The sequence below is a fragment of the Equus quagga genome, chromosome 9 (genome assembly GCF_021613505.1).
Source record: "Equus quagga isolate Etosha38 chromosome 9, UCLA_HA_Equagga_1.0, whole genome shotgun sequence".
In the NCBI taxonomy this organism is placed as follows: domain Eukaryota; kingdom Metazoa; phylum Chordata; class Mammalia; order Perissodactyla; family Equidae; genus Equus; species Equus quagga.
This window is the reverse complement of record NC_060275.1, coordinates 14,764,337-14,782,239: the sequence shown is the minus strand read 5'-3', so window position 1 is coordinate 14,782,239 and position 17,903 is coordinate 14,764,337. Positions and strand designations below refer to the sequence as shown.

Sequence of the window (17,903 nt, the reverse complement as noted above, 5' to 3'; positions counted from 1 at the left end):
AGCCATCTAATGCAATGTGTGTGAAAGGCTCTAATAATCACCATTCGATGCTGATAAAAACTAATTTTCATGCGCTATGCATGTACCCCTTTGTTTTCATTATGATGAGTAGCTAGTTCTTGTTGCTGATAAATATTTCAGACACATTAAACACAGTAAGAAATGGTAAGTATAGAATGCTTAGCAGGTGTTTTTCATTTCTCAGATAAAAGTAGCAATTCCCACGTTTGGTTTTAATGAGTCCTGTCCCCTCTATTTCTCTCATTAGTAATATCCGCTGTTTCAAGATTGATCAGCCTTCAGCAGGAGATGCATCTGGAGCCCCAGCTGTATGGAGCCATGGTTACACTGAAGCTTCAGGAGTGAAAAACAAGTAAGTGGGTGAAACTTGGGAGTGAGAACTGCCTCCTGCCCGCCTCCCTTCTTTAGTAGGGCCGACAGAAACCCAGTGCTGGCACACTCTTTCCTCATGCAACCTTTATTTGAGCATGTTTCCCCAATGTGAGGCCACCTCATGACTTACATTTGGACATTAAGCTGAGCTCTGCTTGGCATCACATACTCTCTCTTTGTGAGAGATGTTGCTAGGATACCGTGTAACTGACACATTACATCTATGTGAGACTCCAGTGTGTGGAGAAGGCCTAAGTATTGAAATGCATCCCTGCTCTTTGAAAAGCCCCTTTATCTTTCTCTGAAGCCTGTTTACCAAGCAAAACGGGGATAGTATTAAGGGAGAAGTAGCCTTGATTGTCCATATTCGAGATCACTTATATTATTGACCAGTCACTGGTTCCATGGAGCTGTTTTTTACAATCCGAATTAGCTTCACAGGAGTTTGATGTCCCTTCCCTGTAATGTCAACTGCTTGTCTTGCCACCAGCACTTGTCCATCTTAATTTTTTTCTTCCCTATTTTCACCAACCTTCCCTGTCTTAGATGCAAATGTTAGTTTTCCTGAGAATTGTGAGGCTTGCTTGCTTTTTATGAAGAGATGCTAATAATTAGTACCAGAACAGTAAAGAACCCTATAAATTAGAATAGTCATAATTTAATTAGCTAAGGTTTAGGAACACAAACATTGACAGTAAGGGAAGGACGGAAAGTGGAGGATGGTCCAATAATAGCTAACATTAGTATTCAACCCTGGGCGCACATTAGAATCAGTCAGGCGAGGAACTTAAAAATTCTCCAACCTAGACTCTAAATCAGAATGGTTTAAAATCACCCCCAGGTGATTCTAATGTGCATCCAGGATTAAGAATCACTTGACTGACTAGCTGAATACCCTTCGTGGAAAATGAAAGGTGGAATTGTGGTTGCCACGCTGACTGCTTTTCTTTGGGACAGAAAACAAAATCAACTCAAGTTCAGGATCTGACACACTGATCCTTTCCTCTTTGCTAAGAGTGCAATTTGGCGTTGTGCTGTCTAGAGAAGAGGCAGCCCCCCTTTCAACACTTCTGTTCCATTTGCCCTGAAAAGGCCAAATAACTGCTTGTGCCTGGGCTCTGGTTGTTCCATTATTTCTATGTACTTTGCACTGTATATCATTGTCTTTGGGGGAAAGAGGAAGAAATTATACGTTCTTCGGAGCACTCAGAGTTCCTTCCTAGAGATCTTTCTTTTTAGGGTAAAACACCTTATGTCTTACTTTAGAACACCAGTATGTGAAACTGCTTTCTAATTCCAGAACATTGGTGTGAAATCCAAGACTGGTTTTTAAACATCTGTGGATATTAAAATTTATAATCTAGTCTTGTATATTAGTGAAGCCATGGCCAATTAGATCTGTTTTTTCTTCATAATTCCCCCTTGTACAATTAATTTTTTTAAATTTTTGTTATATTGAAGTATAGGTATAGAAAAGTACGTAAATGAGCATACAACTCTATGACTCACCCTAAAGTGAGCACACCTGCACGCCATCACCTCCACCAGCACCTCAGGAGGCCCATGCCACCCAGCCCTCACTCTGTTTCCCCTTTTTCATCCTTTGGTTTTACCAGAAGTTTCTCAAGTGTTTTCTTTTTGAATTGTAGATAATATGGTTATATAAACAAGGAACTTGCCGCTTGCCATCTTGAAGGAAGGAGAGAACTGTGGTGGTCCCACCTCCAAATCCCCATGGGTGTCGGTTCTCTTCTCCCCCTCCCTCCTGCCCCAGGGGTGCCGTGTTGTCTCCCTGTCAGGTCCTTTCAGGTCCTTTGGGGAAACCTGAGCAGGGAGCTGCAGCTGGATAATGTAGGTTCTTCCTCAGACGGAAAGACAAACAGGAAGCTTCAGCAGAAAGAGGAGCTTACAGAAGGGAGACAGAATTAGAAGATTTAATATTATATTATTAAATTTTATTTTGCCACTACTGGCCTTATAACTTGGGGTGACTTATTTTTCTTAATAAGTGGAGGCAGGAATTTCAAAGTACTGAGATGAGAGCCAGACTGCCTGGCTTTGCATCTGGGCTCTCTACTTGCTTGCTGTGTGACCTTGAGCAGTCACTCAACCTCTCTTTGGCTTAATTTCTGTAAAATGGCACTAAAAATACTCCCTGTCCCTCATAGGGTGATAAGGATCCCCTGAGTTACATATGTGAAGTACTTAGAACAATGTGTGCTGTGTAGTAATCCTTTCTAGTGTTAGCTACTATTAATGATAATGCTTATTGCTGTTATTATTTATCCCCACACTCCTTAAGGGCAGGGACTATATTTTCAGGTTCATCGCTCTGTTTTCTGGCCATGATACATATCAGGTGCTTAATTTTTGTTTTCTTTTGATTAATTTATATACAGTAAGAAGGTAGAATTTATATTCAGTAAAATTCACCCTTTTTAGTGTACAGCTCTGCAAGTTTTGATGAAAGATTATCATTGTGTAACCATGAGCAGCTCCACCACCCTCTAGAATTCCCCCACGCCCCTCTGTTGTCACTTCCTCTCCCCACCCCAGCCCCTGGCAACTCCCGATCTTTTTGTTCCGTTAGTTTTGCCTTTTCTAGAATGTCATATAAATGGAATTAGACAGTGTATAGCCTTCTCCATCCAGCTTCTTTCACTTAGCATACTGCATTTGAGATTCATTTGTGATGTTACATGTGTTCCTTTTTTATTGCAGACTATTATTCCATTGCATGGACACATTATGGTTTGTTTATCCATTCACCATTTGAAGGATAAATTATTTAGATTGTTTGAAGTTTTTAGCAAATACAAATAATGCTATAAACAGTTTCACAGAGGTTTTTGTATGAACATATGTTTCATTTCTCTTGGGTAAATACCTACGAGTAGGATTTCTGAGTCATATGATAAGTATATAATTTTAGAAGACTGCCAAACAGTTTCCTAAAGTGTCTACCATTTTGCATTCCCACTGGCAACGTATGAGAATTCTAGTTGCTCCACATCCTAACCATACTTGTTAGTTATTATCAGGTTGTGGTGGTGGTGGTTTTGGCCATTCTAATAGTGATATCTCTTGATTTTAATGTGCGTTTCCCTAATGATTAATGATTGTTGATCATCCTTTCACATGCTTATTTATCATTGGTCCATATATCTCTGGTCAGAATGTAGTCTTTCACAGCTAAGTATGATGTTAGCTGACGGTATTTTTGTAGACACCCTTTATCAAATTAAGAAAATTCCCTTTAATTCCTAGTTTGCTAAGAGTTTTTATAGTGGGTGTCAAATTTTGTCACAGGCTTTTTCTGCATCAATTGAAATGATCATATTTTTTTCTTCTTTAGTCTGTTGATGTGGTAAATTACGTTGATTTAAAAATGTTGAATCAGCTTTGCATTTCCAGAATAAATTCCACTTGGTCATGATGTATTATCCTTTTTATGTGCTGCTGGATTCAATTTGCTGGTAATTTGTTGAGCATGTCTCTATTCATGGTTGATATTAGCTTTTAGTTTTCTTTTCTTATGATGTCTTTGTCTAGTTTTGGTATCAGGGTAATTCTTGCCTCATAGAATGATTTGAGAAGTGTTTCTTCCGCTTAAGTTTTCTGGAAGAGTTTGTACAGAATTGATATTATTTATTCCTTAAATGCTTGGTAGAATTTACCAATAAAACTATCTGGGCCTGAAATTTTCTTTGGTTTTTAATTTAGCATACAATTTCATTAATACGGGATTATCTCTTTCTTCTTGAATGAACTTTAGTAATTTGTGTCTTTCAAGGAATTTATCCATTTCATCTAGTTTTCAGATTTGTTGGCATAAACTTGTTGATAATATTATTATCCTTTTAATATATGTAGGATGTGCAGTGATGTCTCTCCCCTCACTCATTCCTAACATTGGTAATTTGTGTCTTGTCTTTTTACCCTGATCAATTTGGTTTGAGGTTTATCAATTTTATTGATATTCTCAAAGAACCATCTTTTGGTTTCATTGATTTTTCTATATTTTTCTGTTTTCTAAGAATTTCAGTGACTTCTGCTCTTATTTTTATTTTTTCCTTTCTGCTTGCTTTGGGATTTCTCTGTTCTTACTTTTCTAGTTTCTTAAGGTGGATGCTTATGTCATTGATTTGAACTTAGGACATTAATTTTCTAAGCACTTAGACGTGTAATTTCCTTCTAAGCCATTTCTTCAATATGGTTAGAGAACATGCTTTGAATGACTTGAATCTTGAAATTTTAGACTTTTTTTAGCCCAGAATATGGCCTATCTTGGTAAGTATTCTGTGTGCTTTTGGGGAAAAAAAATGTGTTCTGTTGTTTTGGGGTAGAGTGTCAATTAGATCAAATTGGTTGATGCCGTTGTTCAAGTCTTAAATCTCCTTACTGGTTTTCTGTCTACTTGTGCTGTTGATGACGGAGAGACTATAGTTATGCATTTGTCTGTTTCTCCTTGTAGTTCTCTCAGTTTTTGCTTAGTGTATTTAAGCATTGTTATTAAGAGCGTAAACATTTAGAATGTTAAAGCTTTGTGATGTACTGACCATTTTATCATTATAAATGAATTCATTTATGTAATATTCTTTGTTCTGAAATGTTCTTTGTCTGATATTAATGTAGCTGCTCCAGCTTTCTTTTGATTAGTTTATTAGCATGGTGTATCGTTTTTTATCCTTTTACTTTTAATCTACTTGTCTCTTTATATTTAAAATGTATTTCTTATAGGTTATAAACTATATATGCTATAGTTAGCTCTTTCTTTTTTTTATCCAATCTGACTTGCTGTCTTTTTGGGGGGTGTTTAGACCTTTCTTTTTCTTTTCTTTTTTTTTTGTTTTTTTGTTTTTTTTTTTTTGGTGAGGCAGATTGTCCCTGAGCTAACATCTGCTGCCAATCTTCCTCTTTTTGCTTCAGGAAGATTGTCCCTGAGCTAACATCTGTCCCAATCTTCCTCTGTTTTGTATGTGGGACGCCACCCCAGCATGGCTTGATGAGTGGTGTGTAGGTCTGCACCCAGGATCTGAACCTGCAAATCCCAGGCTGCCGAAGTGCAGTGCCTGAACTTAACCACTATGCCACCAGGCCTGCTCCAGACCATTTTTATTTTTAATGAAACCATTGATATGATTAGGTTTAAATCAGCCAACTTATTATTTGTTTTCTTTGTCTCATCTGTTCTTGATTCCCTTTTTCTCTCTTTTTCTTTGTTCTTTTGGGTTGAGTAATTCTTAGAATTCCGTTTTATCTCCTTTATTTGTTGTTACTAGTCCTCCCTTCTGTGTGTGTGTGTGGTTTCTTCAGGGTTTATAGTATAATCTGTATCTTATTAATTAGTTGACCTTTAAGTAATATTATATCGCTTCACGTATGTTATGAGAACCTTAGCATGTGTACTTCCATTTCCCCTCTCCTACTTTTCTTGTTATTGTTGTTGTATGTTTTACTTCTACCTTTATTATAATCCCCAAAATACATTGTTATAATTTTTACTTTAAACAGTCAGTTATTTTCCAAAGCAGGATTTCTCAACTTCAGTACTATTGACGTTTTCAGCCAGATAATTCTTTGTGTTGTCGGGGGGCGCGGGTGTTGTGTGCACTGTAGGATGTTTAGCAGCTTCCTTCTACCTACTAGAGGTGATACACCCATGCCCCCAGTCGTGACCATCAGAAGTGTCTCCTAGGCACAGCATTGCCCCCATTGAGAACCACTGTTGTAAAGTGACTTTAAAAATAAGAAAAAGAAAATTTTGTATTTATTCACCTATTTGTCATTTCTGGTACACTTCATTCTTTTATGTAGATCCAGATTTCTATCTGGTAGCATTTTCTTCTGCCTCACGTATTTCCATTTACATTTCTTATAGTGCCAGTCTTTTGGTGGTAAATTCTTTTATTTTGTGCATCTGAAAATATCTTTATTTCACATCAACTTTTGAAAGCTGTTTTCGCTGGGTTAGAAATCCAGGTTGACAGTTTTGCCTATCATACTTTAAAGATGTTGCTCCACTGTCTTCTGCATTTTCTAATGAGAAGTCAGCTGTCATTCGTGTCTTTGTTCCTCCCCCCTCCCCCGCCTTTATTCCTGGCTTTCGGCCATTTGATTTTGATGTGCCTCAGTCAAGTTTTTTCATTTCCTTTTGCTTACTGTTTGTTGAGCTTCTTGTATCTGTAGGTTCATAGACGTCATCAGATTTGAAGTATTTTCAGCCATTAATTCTTCAAAAGTTTTTTCTGTCTCTTCTCCTTTGAAGACTCCAATTCCCTATAAATTAGGCTGCTTGAAGTTATGCCGCTGCTCACTAATGCCCTGGCTTCTTGTTTTTCCCGGAGTCTTTTTTTCTCTGTGTTTCACTTTGGATAGTTTCTGGGACACAGCGAAGTTCCTGGGAAACAGTTTGGTTCCTTGGAGGCGTGGAGTGGAGACTCTGCAGGCTGCCAGAGCCCTTTCCCCTCCGCACAGCTCTCCTCCCACCAGTCCTCCGCCTCTGAACTCTCCCGCCCGTCCTCCTTCCACCTGGGGAGGCCGCCAGGCTCCACTTGGGTTTCTCCTCCCTGTGCTGCAGCCCAGAAATTGTTTCCAGGCAGTAAGCTGGGCAGGCACCAGTCTCACTCTCTGATCTGCACTTCTTATTGTCCAGTCTCTGAACACTGGTTTTTTGTGGGGTTTTTTTGCCTTTTTTAAAGTTGTTTGAGACTTTTCATATGTTTTTATATGTTTTTCATATATTTTTGCAATGTTTTAGTTGTTACTCCATTTTTGCCTGATATGAAAGTTCTCCTTAATAAATGTTTTGTGAATGAATGTGGACATGTGGCTTCATATTCTTGTATTATTTCCCATGCCTCTATGCCCTTTCTTTCACTGCCATTTAAAAATAAAATCGTCAGACGATAAGGGTGGGGGAAACCAAGTGTGAAGCACAAATATGTGCTAATCATTCTTCTTTGCCCACAGAGATTAGTTGATATAAGTGAGCTGGGGTTAGTCTATTCTTAGTCTGTAGTCATGAAGAAAGAGACAAGACTGGGATAGGCAAATCTGAAAAAAGAGTGAGTCAGGTGGGCGTGGAGAGGGAGAGGTGAGTAGACTTAGCACGAAAGCATTCTTGCTTTGCAGGTTGTGTGTTGCAGCCCTGTCGGTGAATAACTTCTGTGACAACCGGGAGGCCCTGTATGGTGTATTTGACGGAGACCGTAACGTGGAGGTACCCTACCTTCTCCAGTGTACTATGAGTGACATTTTGGCAGAAGAGCTGCAGAAAACAAAAAATGAAGAAGAATACATGGTCAATACGTTCATCGTTATGCAAAGGTAAAGCTGAGAGTCCCTGCTGTGTGTTTTCTTGCTCTCGTTTGAGTGTTTGCCCTCGGATTAGAAAACTAGGTGCCAGCGATCTCAAAGCACTGTTGTGGAACAGGGTATGCAAGATGCATTCAGGCCACTTGGTTTTGCCCAAACGTCAGGATGGACTGTGTTCTGTTTGAGACATGCTGATGTCCAGACAACTTTGTAGGAAGTCGAGTCAGTGACAGGAACTTGGTTTCTCTTAGAATTGGACCTCACAGGCTTGTCGTGATTCCAGATTTTCACCAGATTGTTTACAATGCACTTCACCCTCCCCGTAAAATCACCTGGGTTCCAGAGGCTCTTTAGACCCTCTGGTGTGTGAGCTGCTCTTTCAAATGGACTGTTTCGATCTTGTTATGTTCACTCATATGAAATACTGTCGCTGGTTTGAGATCATGCAAACCTTTGTGAACTTGAGATGGTCAGATTTTAGGCCAGGCGTTAAATCATTCTTCATATGTTGTTACTGAATGTTCAAGACAGTGTTTCTAGCAGAATCATAGGCCATTGCCTAGAGGTTTTGGTCACCATAGGAATTGTGGAATGTTGTTTGTAACTCTTAGGGCTGAATGTTACAAGCATTCCCTCCTTCAAAGAATTGCTCGTTCTTTTGTCACTTTAACGGCTTTGTAGGTTGTAAAGGAATTGCCTGTCTATTAATATTGTGCTGCAAACACTTGCTGATGTGGGACCAAGAAGTGGAGAGTGCTCTAAAGGTCGTGGGAACAATGACGATCTTTTCTCTTTCTCTCCTTTTTCTCTCTTGATAATCTGCCAGAGGAAGTATCTTTGTAACAGGGATAGAAAAGTATCTGCTAAGGAATGCTGCTTCAGAGGAGCCTTTACAGATACCCTGAGTTGTGGGTGTAGTCAAGAGGAAAAGGTCCTCCTGAAGAGCTCAGTGAGGGCAGGCCCAGTGAGGTTCTTTGCTGCCAGACACACCTGTCTTTCAGAGTCTCGGTGGGCAGGTACAATTAACCATTGGATACTGGTGGTAGCTCTTATTTAGTGAGCCCTTAATATGTACCTGTCCTTGTTCTAAATACCTTAATACCATAAATTTTACACAGTGAGATAGATAATGTTACTGTTCTTGTTTTACTGATGAGTAACTGAGGTACAGAGAGGTGAAGCAAATTGCTCTAAGAACTAACAGATGGTACAGCTGGAATTTGACCTCAGGCAGTAAGACTCCAGAGGACGTTCTGCCTGCCAGGTACATCCATCTCCTCTTCTGTGTTTACCACCATCCCATCATAAGAAAAAAACAAGTAAGTATCATACACACAGACACAAACGTGCACACACACAACCCCATCACCCGCCCCTCCAAGAGATCTGCTTTTTATAGACTCTCAAACATTGGAAAGAATTAAGAACTTAAGAACCTCAAACTCTGATTACCAGCTGTACTTTTTACAAATTCCATCTATTTCTGGCTTTGCTGAGAGGAGTCATTATGCCTTTGAAAGGAAGAAAGTGGTGCTGCCTTGGCAGGGCCTAAAGCCAAATCCAGTCATGAGTGTCCTGAAGTTGCAGTGTAGAGACCCAAATTGTCGGCCCATCTCCAGGGTCATTTGTGTGCCTCCTCTTTTCCCTCTTTGTTAATAAGTTATGGGATGTGTGGTGATCTTTTCGGTCCTTAGGAGAACTGTATGTTCTTTGTGCGTGACATCCTAATGCATGTGAGTAGGCAGCCCTGGTTTCCATTGCTATTACTGCCACTTACCTAACGTAGACCGGTGATGTGAGCTGACAGCACCTGAGGGTCTGCCCTTGTCATTGGAGGAGTCTGTCTGTCTTCACCTTCTTGTTCCTGTGCCACTCAGGATCAGCGGGGACCTGGGAGGCACTGCTGTCTGTGGGGCTTGTCATGGGGAGTTCTTGGCTCCTTTTGATTGTTGAAACTTGCAGATGCTGTGTGTATTCAGTAAGTCTCTGGATTAATGGTCATGAATAAAAGCACTTTGGAGCTTGATTACTAGAATGTCCTTTCTGTGAATGTTCTAGGATAGACACTGGTCCAGGAAGCCTTCGCCATATAGGGCAAGAACATGAATGGTCCAATACTTAAAAGCTCACACCAGCAAACATCCTTATAAAGGCAGAGAATGTGGTCAGGTAGTTTTGGAGTGTATGTGTCAATGGGTCTCCTATGTCTGCACCTGCTCCTGTTTGAGTGGTCCCTTCAATTTCCTCTCCCTGGAGCAGAGGGCATTTAGAGAGGTGAATGGGGCAAGCAGTGGTCATTTTCCTCTGTCTTTGGAGTGTGCTGAGATGGCGGTAGCAGGCTGGATGCACAGGACAGGGGCTCCTTTCCTCCACATCAGCTCCTGGGGCTTTAGTGGTAAAGTGACACTTCACCTCAGTTGTGAGCAGACACCTCTCTGTGTGTATCAGATTCCGGGGGCTCTTTTCTTCTGAGAAGCTGAGCAGAGCCTGCTTGGGTGAAAGAGGCTGAAGTGAACCCCTAGGTTCTGGTTTTCCCCAAGCGCTGTCCAGTGGCCCAGTCAGAAAGTTGAATTAGCAAAACTGACACATGACAGGTTGTGTTTACCTTCGCCCTTCGGATTCCAGGAAACTCGGAACTGCTGGGCAGAAACTTGGAGGTGCTGCTGTCCTCTGTCATATCAGGCATGACCCTGTGGACCCAGGAGGATCCTTCACCTTGACCTCTGCTAATGTGGGCAAGTGCCAAACAGTTCTCTGTCGGAATGGGCAGCCGTTGCCTCTGTCCAGATCGTATGTCATGAGCTGTGAAGAAGAACTGAAGAGAATTAAACGGCACAAGGCCATTATCACTGAGGTGAGGGGAGAGCCCTTCTCTTCAGGGTGGTGGGGAGGATGGGGCCAGGGTCATGGCAGAAACCAGCCAGGGAGCATTTCCCTTCAAAGAACGTTCTTTGAAGTTGGTTTAAAATTAAAATTACAAATCCATGTGTCACAAAGCAAATTCTTTGTGTGATATGTCTGAAGACATTATGATGTACAGAATAATAAACCATTGATTGATGGCCTCTCTGTGTCAGGAGCTGTGCCAGGTGCTTCAGGGCGTTATCACATCTGATCTTCACAGCCATTCTGCCAGGGGCTGGTTTGGGGGTTGAGGGCTCTGCCCCTGAAATTACACAGCTGGTCCTCATAGCCTAGTTCTGCCACCTGCAGGCTGTGACTGTTAAACCACTAAGCCTCAGTTTCCTCATCTGTAAAGTGGGAATAATCACTTATCTGTCCTGTCTTGCAAGGCTAGTGTGAGCATCAGTGTAAACGTAACTCGTTGGTATTTCGGTTCGTGTCTAGTGTTCCATTTGAGTAAGGCCGTGAATGGTTTTCATTCAACCAGGGGCGATTTTGTCCCCCACAGGACATTTGGCAAGGTCTGGAGACATTTTTGTTGTCACAACTGGGGTGGAGAGTGCTTTTGACATGTAGTAGACAGAGGCAGGGGGCTGCTAAACATCTACAACGTGCAGGGCAGCCCCCACAACAAAGAATTATTGGACCAAAATGTCAATAGTGGCACTGTTGAGAAACTCTGGGGTAAGTCTACGTTATAACAAGATTCATTACAGCGCAGCTTCCCAAACGGGCTCTAGGAGTTCTGCTCCATTCACTAATTCAGCCTACGATGTTGGTTGTCTGCTGTGTGCCTGAAGAATGATGTGGGGATACAGAAGTGACCCCCGCAGACACCCACCTGCCCACAGGAGGTGTCCAGTCTTGTGTTGGTGATAAAACCCAAAGAACCATGTGTAGCCTGGGTGAAGAGAGGTGGAAGTTTACAGACCAGTAGAAAAATAACTGTGATTCTGGATAGGCTTTGATAAATCAGGGCCATAAGAAAGACACAGAGGGACTCCAGAAGCCACCATGAGGATCTGTGGAAGTGAGTCTGTGTGTCGATTTTAGTTCCCTGCCTATTCTGGGAGCAGAGAGGACTAAAATGGACAGTAGACACTATGCTAGGGAGAAAAGACAGTCTGAGATGGGACAGAATGTATTGAATTAAATGCTCAGTATTGCAAAATGCAAAGGTTAATTATTTCTACTGCATAAATGCATCACAGTCTGTGCTTCAGACTTTTTCTCCTGTTTTCTCTGCCTCTCCTCTTCCTCACTTTGTCTGCATTGCTAAATACTCTACTCCATTCGGAATTTTTACTTCTCTACTTTGAGGCACGCCCCCAAGCATGCACGCACGCACACGCACACACACCATTGGTTCTGATGGGGAGAGATCTCAAGGGTTGGGCAGAACAACAACGGTAATTTTTGCCAAATTCCGTACTTTGGGGAAGAACAAATTATGTGATTTGTTCTTCAAATCGGGAAGAAAAATTGTGATTGAAACCCTGTTGTAGTAATTTTACTTCTAAGAATGCTGTCTGCTTATAAGCGTGGCATGGCAGGATGCATGCAGGGTTGGGGAAGTCACCCTCAAATGTAGGCAGGTGGTAGGGTTGGAAAGGAAATGGATATTCTCTGGAAGTAACACTTCCTTTGAGGGAGTTGGTGAGACCATCTCCATTGCCTCATCCTAGACACACACTGAAAGTTACCTTTGTCGTAATGGAGCCTGCCCTGGAAGGGGTCTTAAAAATAGGGGCATGTAGAGGCATGTTATGGACCTGAGAACCTCAAACTTGACAAGTAAAGAACCGAGCAGGTACATGGGGTCATCTCCCCCCTCCCCTCTAGCTTCAGAGTAGAGGTCCTTTTACTGGCAAATGGTCTGAAGTTTAGTAATTAATTAGATTCGTGATTTAAATGGCGTGAACCCGACTGAACGAAAGCTGGAAGACTGTCTTCTCCATTTGCCACCAGGAGAGCAAGTTCAAGGAAATGAAAGAACCTGGCACTTCTCCTCTAGCCTCTACCTCTCAACACGGACATTCTTACCCTGCTTTCTCTCCACCATTTTTTTTTTTTTAAAGATTGGCACCTGGGCTAACAACTGTTGCCAATCTTTTTTTTTCTTCCTGCTTTATCACCCCAACCCCCCCCCGTACCCAGTTGTATATCTTAGTTGCAGGTCCTTCCAGTTGTGGGATGTGGGATGCTCCCTCAACATGGCCTGACGAGCGATGCCATGTCCTCGCCCAGGATCCGAACCCTGGGCCGCCGCAGCAGAGCGTGCGAACTTAACCACTCGGCCACGGAGCCGGCCCCTCTCCACCATTTTTTTTTCAGCTTTCTTAAGTTTAAAACAGTGTCTCTCTCCCCGCTTCTGCACCTTCAGACACTCCCACCCCTCGTGGTTGATGTGCTGTTGGAGAGTAACCTAAGATTTGGGGGCATTATCTTGAACGGTCCCCGCCTCGTGTCTGCTCAGGACGGCTCGTGTCAGAAGGGCTCTTCCTCTCCTGTGGGTTTCAGGAGAAGCTGATCGGTCATGATGTTGTGTCAGGCTAGCTGATGGTTTGCTTTACAGATTGGCACGTCTCTCTACCCAATGTACACACGGTCCCAATAAAGGGAACAGCTGAAATACTGTCCTCTTGTCCCTCCTGCTCCTGGCCTGCCCAGGCTCCTGCCGCAGGTTTCTGCTGACAGATGGACGTTAACCACTCACCAGAGGGTGAGCAGTCCTTCCCTTTGTGGACTACACAGCACTCTTCTTGGGGGCCCCAGGGAAGCTGCACAGTTGCGACATGCACTCTGTGTTAACGTCTGTTTGGAAACCCCTCTTCTTCCAGGACGGCAAGGTGAATGGAGTGACGGAGTCCACGCGCATCCTGGGCTACACCTTCCTCCACCCCAGCGTGGTGCCTCGCCCCCACGTACAGTCTGTGCCCCTGACCCCTCAGGACGAGTTCTTCATCCTGGGAAGTAAGGGCTTGTGGGACAGCCTGTCCATCGAGGAGGCTGTGGGGGCTGTGCGGAACGTGCCTGATGCCCTGGCTGCTGCCAAGAAGCTGTGCACGCTGGCCCAGAGCTATGGCTGCCACGACAGCATCAGCGCCGTGGTGGTGCAGCTCAGCGTCACTGAGGACAGCTTCTGCTGCTGCGAGCTCAGCGCAGGTGGGGCTGTCCCGCCGCCCAGCCCAGGCATCTTCCCTCCCTCCGTCAGCATGGTCATCAAGGACCGGCCCACCGACGGGCTGGGCGTGCCATCCTCCAGCAGCGGCATGGCCTCTGAGATCAGCAGTGAGCTGTCCACCTCCGAGATGAGCAGTGAGGTGGGGTCTACAGCTTCTGATGAGCCCCCGTCTGGAGCCCTGAATGAGAACAGCCCTGCCTACCCCAGCGAGCAGCGCTGCATGCTCCACCCGGTCTGCCTGTCCAACTCCTTCCAGCGCCAGCTGTCCAGCGCCACTTTCTCCAGCGCGTTCTCTGACAATGGCCTTGACAGCGATGATGAAGAGCCAATTGAGGGTGTCTTCACCAATGGCAGCCGAGTAGAGGTAGAAGTCGACATCCACTGCAGCAGGGCCAAGGAGAAGGAGAAACAGCAGCACCTGCTCCAGGTGCCAGCGGAGGCCAGCGATGAGGGGATTGTCATCAGCGCCAACGAGGATGAGCCAGGTCTGCCCAGGAAAGTAGACTTTGCCACTGTGGGGACCATTGGCCGCCGGAGGGCCAACGGCTCTGTGGCGCCCCAGGAAAGGAGCCACAACATGATAGAGGTAGCTACAGACGCGCCTCTCCGAAAGCCTGGAGGCTATTTTGCGGCCCCGGCTCAGCCAGACCCTGATGATCAGTTTATCATACCCCCAGAGCTGGAGGAGGAGGTCAAGGAGATCATGAAACACCACCAGCAGCAGCAGCAGCCTCCAGCACAGCTCCCCCTGCAGCAGCCACAGCGGCAGTGCCCGGCGGACCCGCTGCCAGACTACTGTGACACACCACTATGACCCGCCCGAGCACTATTTAAGAAATAAACGAACCAGGAAAGACTGAGTTGCAAGAGTCTCCCAGGCTCACGTTAAACCAGGGGTACCCACACCCTTCTCCCAGACACTTCCCCAACTGTCTCTGCAGCTAGGCTCCAGGGTCTCCTCCTGTTGGTCCTTTTTTTTAATAATTACCACTTTTCTTCTAGTGATGCTTTACCAATATGATTGAAATCTGTTAACTTCTTCCCCTAACATATCAGATGTGTAAAGACAAAGAGCAAAAGGTTTAATATATTAAGAGAAACAGTTAATGATAATGTAATATTTTTTAAAATGGCTTTTTGTTGTTTTGTTTGTTTGGAAGGCAGGGCAGGTTGCCAGTGCTAAGTGATATAATAATATTGTAATTCTGTATTTCTTCGGGGGGAAAAGCTTTTTTTTTTGTCTTGAAAATGATAGACATTTGTAGAATATGGAGACTAACTCCTAGGAGTTGCTTTACTCTGTCAGGTGACTTAAGTCCCTGGGATTCACTAATTTTCTCTGAGAGAACAGTTGATTGAGAAATTTCTATTGTAAATAGCTCAGTGTTGTATAGTGATGCTTCAAATGTTTTGTAGTTTGGCACAAGGACACAGCCTAAACAACTGACTTTCCTCTCCCTTCCCCTCTGAGGAGCCTGCCTGCCCACGCCCGCCCCATAACCCACGTTTAGTTCATTAAATGGTGAGGCTGGGCAGCTGAGAGCATTTCTGTTCAGATAAGGTGGATCTTAGGCCACTGGCAACGAACCTGCACCCAGGGGGCCTCTGAACCTTTTCTCCTCCTCTCCTGTCCCCACCCAGCCTCTTGACTTTTGCAGACACTTTTTAATTGTGTTCCTTGCTGCTGCCACAATCAGCATGATTGTATAGAGTTCAATTAGATCATTTACATACCAAGAGTTATATTAAAGCAGAATGCACAAATGAACATGTCATAATTTTTGTTATAATAAATATAAAATTTACAAGTATTGCACCCATCTGCTTTTGTCTCAGGAGCCAGATGTGTCTTGCAGATGATCACACCCACCTTGGGTTTGGAATGAATGGATATAACTTTGGTGTTATGAGCTATTTCTGACGTTGGTGTTTTTTTAAGGGGAAACACTCAACAGGTTAGCCTCCATTGAATGAGGCAGTGAAATCAACCCTATGGTTAACAATGCAAGTAGCTGATCTTACAGCCTTTCTATTTCTTGTTATTATTATGTAGGGGAGCCATTAAAAGGGGACTAGGTGGAGGTTGCACAGAGGAGATCCCTAGAAGACTTCTCCCCCACAAGCCCGTTTGTCTCCAGTCCTCTCAGGGGCCCCTCCATCACATGAACAGGTTAGTAGACCTTTATTTGAACGATCCCCATTTACAGACTGTAGTGCCCACCTCACCCCACCCTGCATCTTGTAAACCGTGTGTTGAAGATGCTGTTGGTCTTCTCTATCCCACAGGAACCAACTTCCCAGGTAGAGCTGTCTTCTTTCTTCAGGTCTGCCCTCAAGTAGTACCTGCCTAGTTCAATGACAGGACAGAGCAATTAGTATTTCTTGTAGACTTGGTGAGGGGCTGTCTGTCCCTTCACTGAGTGGCCAGATCAGTAGACTGAGCTTGCCTTGGTTATGTCCATACTTCATTCTGTGTCAGGCTACTTAAACACCGTGCTCTTTGAAAACCGCTAAGGCCATGAAAGAAGATTGAGCTCATCTCAGCCCAGGAAGAGACCCAGAGACCAAAGGACTAGACTGCCCAAGCCCAGCGTTCTCTGCTCTAGACCAGAAACAGAACCATCTCAGGATCCTTGCGCCCATCCGCACTCACCAGCACCTTGCCTTCCTCAGTCTTTGCCCTGCTCGGGTGGATCGGAGCAGACTTGGAAAGCTCTGGGTTTTTACAACAGTAGTGCTTTATTCACTGCAGAAGATCTGGGCTGGTTCTCTGACTTCCTCAGTTCTTAAATCTCCTGGGAGATGGGTTCACACCTGTTGCCTGAGTGGGGCATACCCAGACTATCAGGGTGGGTCCCTCTTCCACCGCAGCTCCCTTCCGGAAGGGTCAACACTTGCTGCCCTGAGTGTGGTCAACTGAGGCAGCAGCCATTTGAGAATTCCATGACGGGTCCCACGGCAGCTCCTTATGCCAGGGGCAGCCGCTGGGACCAGCAAGTCTCATGTGGAGGTTTATCTCACTTACTAACTGTTGTGGCTGTTGTGGGAGAACAGGCACAGGCTTGGTGTTGGTGTTTCCTCAGTCCACGGTTCAGTCAGTGTTTGCTTCTGTTTACTGTATCATTGAGTCCCATTGAGCACATACTGCTTAAAGATACTGTGGAGATACAGGATAAAACTTTGCCTTTGGGAGCTTGAACTAATAGGCATGTGGATGGAAAGATAACAGATGAGCCCATGTTAGGTGGCCACAGAGGCAGAGACATACTAACAGGTCTCCTGGCTCTTGCTTGGGAGCCTCCCAGTTATTTCCTGAGGAGTCATTTCCTTTCACTTCTACTCATCAAGGTAGCATCAAATACTATATTTAGAACTGCTCACAGACTAAATGACAGTGCTTCGTATTTGAAGATCCCCGAAGCCATGGGATCTCTAGGGTGGGTATGAGGGAAAAGGGCATTCCCGCTTGCTACATTCCCTTTTTCCTGCTGGAAAGCCTGGTAATCGGGAGAGGGTTGGGGAAGAAGGAGGAAGCAGTTGGAGCAGAAGGTGGGAAGCTCTGAGGAGGCCCACAGTTTTGCTACTAGACTCAAAGCTCCTGATTGAGAACCCTAGAGGGTTTTTGGTGTTGGACCAGCCACGTGTGTGTCCATGGAATACTGGCTTTGAAGAGGACACCAGGGCCAGTCTCTGGAGCCCAGACACCCAACCTGTCTGACTTGGTTTCTCTTGATTGCTTTTGTCACAGCACCACCTGCTGGTAAGATTAGACTTTGGGAAGAAGTGGTCTTAACTCGCGTTCTTTCTTTATCTTTATCCTTCCTCCACTCTTCCAGAACAAGCAGTTTAAGTTACTCATGCTTTTCCTAGACACGTGACAGCAATCCCAAGCACTGTTAAATAGGCAGAGAAACAACATTAAACCATGTTGTTATTGCACCTGTGGAGGTCTGCTTTGTAGGGTGGTTCAGTTGATGATAACTGGCGCCTGTGATGGACACTGTTTTTCCATGGGAAATTGACATGCGGACATATCAAGAGATGTCACCAGAGTCATAGCATTGACCTGGGAGAGAGGAAGTCAGTCTCCAACATCCATCCAATT

At 44.2% G+C, this 17,903-nt stretch overlaps 1 protein-coding gene across 1 annotated transcript in view; it reads left to right on the top strand.

The window, feature by feature from the left end:
- Positions 1-15,619, top strand: part of PHLPP1 (PH domain and leucine rich repeat protein phosphatase 1) — a 220,530-nt gene extending 204,911 nt beyond the window's left edge. The window contains exons 15-18 of the mRNA XM_046672022.1: positions 269-373; positions 7,528-7,722; positions 10,336-10,564; positions 13,455-15,619. Of these exons, the coding sequence (XP_046527978.1) occupies positions 269-373; positions 7,528-7,722; positions 10,336-10,564; positions 13,455-14,612 (1,687 nt within the window). The 3' untranslated portion in view covers positions 14,613-15,619. The remainder of the gene's footprint in view (positions 1-268; positions 374-7,527; positions 7,723-10,335; positions 10,565-13,454) is intronic.
- The last annotated feature ends 2,284 nt before the right edge of the window (positions 15,620-17,903 follow it).